The sequence below is a fragment of a genome, unplaced genomic scaffold (genome assembly GCF_019419815.1).
Source record: "Pyrus x bretschneideri cultivar Hongxiangsu unplaced genomic scaffold, Pyrus_bretschneideri_v1 Contig6, whole genome shotgun sequence".
NCBI lineage: Eukaryota > Viridiplantae > Streptophyta > Magnoliopsida > Rosales > Rosaceae > Pyrus > Pyrus x bretschneideri.
Genome location: NW_025999798.1, coordinates 3,006,140 through 3,011,380, shown reverse-complemented (window position 1 = coordinate 3,011,380; position 5,241 = coordinate 3,006,140). Strand labels below are relative to the sequence as shown.

Sequence of the window (5,241 nt, the reverse complement as noted above, 5' to 3'; positions counted from 1 at the left end):
TCATCCACTGCCTCTCTTCTTAGCCTGCATCTTCAATTTCTTCTCCACCGCGCGATTCTTGCAATCGTAGAAATATATCATGCAGACAATCCACTTCAGCACATTCCCAAAGCAGAACAAGCAAACCTGTGCAATAATACCACCAAAATAATTCCTGCTTTTGTAGCAGCCGGAATAGAGGCAAGGCAACCTCAAACTTATTTCCCAGAAAAAGAAAATGAGCATCAAACTAAACCCTCTCCACTCACATCCGCTGCTAAAATATATCGCCTGACCAAACGACTTGATGCCGCCCGCCCCATCCAGTATCGAAATCACAACGCTCACATTCCACACAGCACTCCATGCCAAATACATTACCAGAAGCCCAAATGCCGGCCAACACAGTACAGCATACAACAAAGCATCGAAATCATTGAAGTTTCGGAAGACAGCATAGTAGGTTATTCCTAGCCATGTCAGCCCTAGCAGAGTATAACTTGACAACACAAGGACATAAGAAAATGTTACAAAAGTTCCCTTCAGCCTTGTTTTGTCAAAGGTTTTTTTCACCATTTCTCTTAGAGTCATCACTGGACTCTCTTCTGTGTGTATCTTAGATCCCAAGTAAACGATCGGAATCGCGGTTACAAAATGGAGGAGATGAAGAGGCACCACAAAGAGAAACCCCAGATAAAATAACTCATTGGGAAAATCTTGGTTCAATTTTCTGGATACCTCAACTGGAATGGACCAACTCAACCTGAAGGAAGTCAAGTAGCGATTCATGCCGGCCTCACGCGGAGGCAGGTTTAGGGTTTTCAAGGTTTCAACCATGATTTTCTGGAGATGGGATTCATAGTAAATCAAGAAACAGAAGAGAGGAAGGGAGGTGAGGATTGTGAAAGTTAAGAATTTGATGTTTCTGGCAGGGATTATAAGAGCTTTCCTGAGAATACCGGAGGCTTCCAGCTTCTGATTCTTCATCACAAGATTGCTTTCCATCTCCATGGCTTCGCTTCCAAGCTCGATCCACTCACACTTGAAAGTTTCTGATTATCCAAAGCACATCATTTAATAAATCATTTGAGCAGTTTTAATTCTTTTTCATGGTTAGGTCAAAGGCTGCGTGCACGTCCCGTTGCACCCAAGTCAAGACTCCCTCCATGTAGATTAGACCTAGGTGATTTACGACAAAACGCGTACAAAGAGAAGAAATACGTTAAAATACTTCGTTACTTTATTTATTATTTAAGTTTACAATATATACGTATGTTTGCCTTATTCTATAAGGAATATAATTACAAGGATATGAAAACTAAATACAAGAGAGATTACAATCAAACAAATCTTAGTCCTATCTAAAATAGGACTCCTAGAATATTTACATGTTAAGACTCAAATCAACACTCCTCTCAAGTTGGTGCATAGATATCATACATGCCCAATTTGATAATTGGATCCTAAAAAACTTTACTAGATACTACCTAAGTAAGAACATGAACCTGCTGGTCCTCAGAATTCACAAACGGTATAAACACAATCTTCCTTACAGGATTTTCTTTGACAAAGTATCGATTAACCTCCACATGCTTTGTTCGATCAACATTTGACTTGATTCCCGAAGTAAATTACAAAATATGGTATTCGATTCTTAATTATTTGCAACATCCGCTAAAGACGCACGATTACGCACAAGATCTTGTTCAGAATATGGTTTTCGATTCTCAACTGTTCGCAACATCCACTAATTGGATCATTAATTACAATGGTCAAACAAAGAACATACAACCAAAAAAGAATGGTTAGTCTTGTATAGTATGTGGTAGGTTTGAACTATGCTGCACAAATAAGAGTACCGCAACCAGAAGATGTCAAAAACCAAGTCTTTGTGACTAATGATGGGGTGAGATGGACTCCACAAGCAAAAAAGATCGTCAGCTCATTGGCACTTAGTCAGTAGATTAACCAACCATACTACTACGCTCAAAGACTACTACCATAAATGCTCAATTCTCAACCACTGAGAACCAAACTCTCCTTCTTCGATCAGCAAGCGGAGAACTAAGAAGTGGAGTCTTACTGTGATACACGCTAGATGATGACGACACTCTAATATGGCCAGTTGCTTCCAAGTTTCTCAAGGAAAGAGAAGCAGACTTACGCGTAGACATCCAACGTATCAAAGTTCGTGGATACAACTTCATCTTCTTGAACCAACAAAAAAGGGTGTTCATGAAGCTCTGCTGGAGAAGAATGCAATAAAAAGGTGTCGCGTGCAACCAAAGTACCAAAGTTCGTGGATATTCCAGTTTCACTGAAGAATACGCAGGAGCAACTACAAGAAGAAGACTTTGATGGATGCAGAGCAGAGATAGAAATTGTGAGCGCTAAGATGCAGTAAGTGTTGAAACGAAGCCGTTTTAGCCGAAAATACACCTCAAATCAAAACAAACAAACTTTAGGAACATCTAATGCAAACAATGAAAATCCAACCACAAAGAAAGAGTTCACATAAAATCATATATAAACAGATATAATATAGCACCTTCAAAGTAGGAAAGCAACCTCAAATTTTTAGCACGCAGAAGTGAGAAAGCCGAGGCAAATGATGTCCAAGTCATCCAATCCAAGTTTCTAATAAAACCCATTGTCACGACATCGACATAACTAACATGATTCTCGTCAATCCTACTAGAACTACCATATAGCAGAGATATCATCCTTCCAAGTCATCCAGCAGTTGCTCCAATTCCAGCTTAGTCCCTGTAGAGGCAAACAAGCAGATGCACTCAGCTACTCGATAATATCTACAAGAAAAGAAGTCCCAAAACACAAAGCCCTAACACTTTCGACAAGTTGTCCCATTCCAAATACACTTTACTTGTTCGAGCTTATATCTTTCACCATTTTGTAAAAACGTTGTATAGCCATGACTTACCCATTGGCATAAGGTGAAGCACGGTGAGCATGGCGATGTGGAGGAGACCTGCTATAGCTCCGTCCACGTCGAGGAGGTGTAACACTACGGCGTCGTGGAGGTGATCTTCTCCTACGCGGACTATAACTCCTGCCAAAAAAGATATCATTTAAGTGTAATAATTTTAATTCTCCTCATCAAGAACAAAATATTTTCAATTCAAAAGTAGACAAACATTAGGAATATTGTGTTCCAAATAAAAAAAACTTGGCAAGCACAAGGCAAATTCTAAGTGAGCTGAGACAAGTATGTCAAGAAGGATGCGGTTAATCAGGGTACAAACAATTCTCATAACCATTCAAACACTCAACGCAACAATAGCATAAAATGGAAAGACAACGGGTCATCAAAATACAGAATCACAATTTTAACAGAGTGAGTTAAAAAAAAAAGATGGCCACACCTGCGCCCATAGCCATCGTAACTAGGACTTCTGCGGCGTCGAGGGGATGGACTTCGACGCCTTCCACTACTCACTCCTCGTGAACCAACGCGCGTGCGACATTCTCGAGCAAAATGACCAGGTTCACCACACTCATAACACTTTAAGTCCTCTCCTCCACCACGCCCACGTCCACCACCACCACGGCCTCCACTACCCGTAGAATTGTGAGAAAGCTCCACACGCCATCCATTTTTACCTGAAAATAAGTTACCTACAAAATAAATGAATGTTAAAAAACATACTTATAAATAATAAATGTAGAGTTAATGTTACGAAAATTATATTTTACATATAAATGTGGGTAAATTATTTTAAACACATATATATACTATAAAAAAAAATTATGTCTAATATATAAAAGAATCCCTGCAAAATAATTTACCTACAACATAAAAAAAAAGCTGTTTGATTAAGTTAACAATACATGCAAAACAAATTCACCAATAAAAATGAATAATGAGCTAAAATATGCCTAATATGTGTAATAAATTTATTAGGCATATTAGGCATGTTAATCATTAGTCAATTATTGGGTGTGACAAAACATACATAAATCAATTATTAGGCATATTAGGCATTTTTGTCTATTTATTTATAGGCTTCTTTTTATATCCAAAATGGTCCCTGAGATTTGCATAACACATCATTTTGGTCTCTGAGATTGAAAATCAATAGAAATAGTCCCTGAGATTGTTCACCATCCATTATTTTGGTCATTCCATTAAAAACTTTGTTAAGTGTCCTGGAGCTCTTGGCCATAAGTTTGGGCAAATTTAAAAGCTTCGTAACTCAATCGTTTCTTAACTAAATTCGACCCATAATAGATCAAAATGAAGATAGAAAAGTGTAGAACAAGATTATACTCATTTGGAAGCCCAATGGTTGCCGGAGATGGCGGAATATGGTGAGGAGGGGGAGGTTAGTGATCTTATGCGTTGGGTGGTTTGTGGTCTATGGAGAATATTGAAGTGTCGAACTAGTATGGTGTTTGAGAAAATTGAGGTAGAGCCTACTGTTGTGATGCAATTACTTCAACAACAATGGGAGAAGATAGCGGGATGTGATGGGGAAGTAGTGCAACAACCAACCTGTGGGCAGCAAGGAAGAGGGGAGAGTCCTGAAGGGTGGGTTAAGCCACCTTTTGGAACAATAAAAGTTAATTGTGATGGAGCCTGGTGTAATCATACTGATGTGGGTGGTTTTGGGTAGAATGCGAGGGATTTTATGGGCATTTTAAAAGGTGTTGGAGGTGTGGGCAAAGTACTATATGTTTCGAGCATCATGGTGGAAGCGGAAGCAATGAGGTTGGCTTTGCTTGTGTGGAAATGGGCTTCGGGTCTGTTCAGTTGGAAGCTAATTCAAAGGTCTTTGTCAACATGATTCATGAAAGCATGCAACCAGAGGCAATCATGGATGGTATTCTATGGGACATTAACCTTATTAAGCAACAATTATGTTTTGTTGAGTTTATTTATACTCCCCGTGCCTGTAATGAGGCTGCGCATCTTGTGGCATCTTATGCCATGCGTGTGGAGAGTGATCACTCATAGGATGATTTTGAACCAAAATAATTATTTAATACTATGGCATCTGATGTAAAAATTTCGATACGTATTTAATAATATTCAACTTTTGACAAAAAAAGAAAAAAAAAATTCACATAAGAGAGAGAAACCCAAGATAACACACCACCGATTTGGGAACTGGCACAGATGTATGTAGCAGAATTGTGGCCAGAAATACTTTGGCCCCCAACATCATGTAAATATCCCAAGCTCCCAACCCTTTATTTATTCCAATTTCCAACCAGCTGATCTCGTCCAAGGCCATACCAAAT

At 39.0% G+C, this 5,241-nt stretch overlaps 1 protein-coding gene across 1 annotated transcript; it reads right to left on the bottom strand.

Moving 5' to 3' along the window:
- On the bottom strand, positions 1-990 carry LOC125471372. Its single transcript, XM_048571700.1, has one exon. The coding sequence runs from the start codon at positions 988-990 to the stop codon at positions 1-3; it is 990 nt and encodes a 329-aa protein (XP_048427657.1).
- Positions 991-5,241: the final 4,251 nt, after the last annotated feature.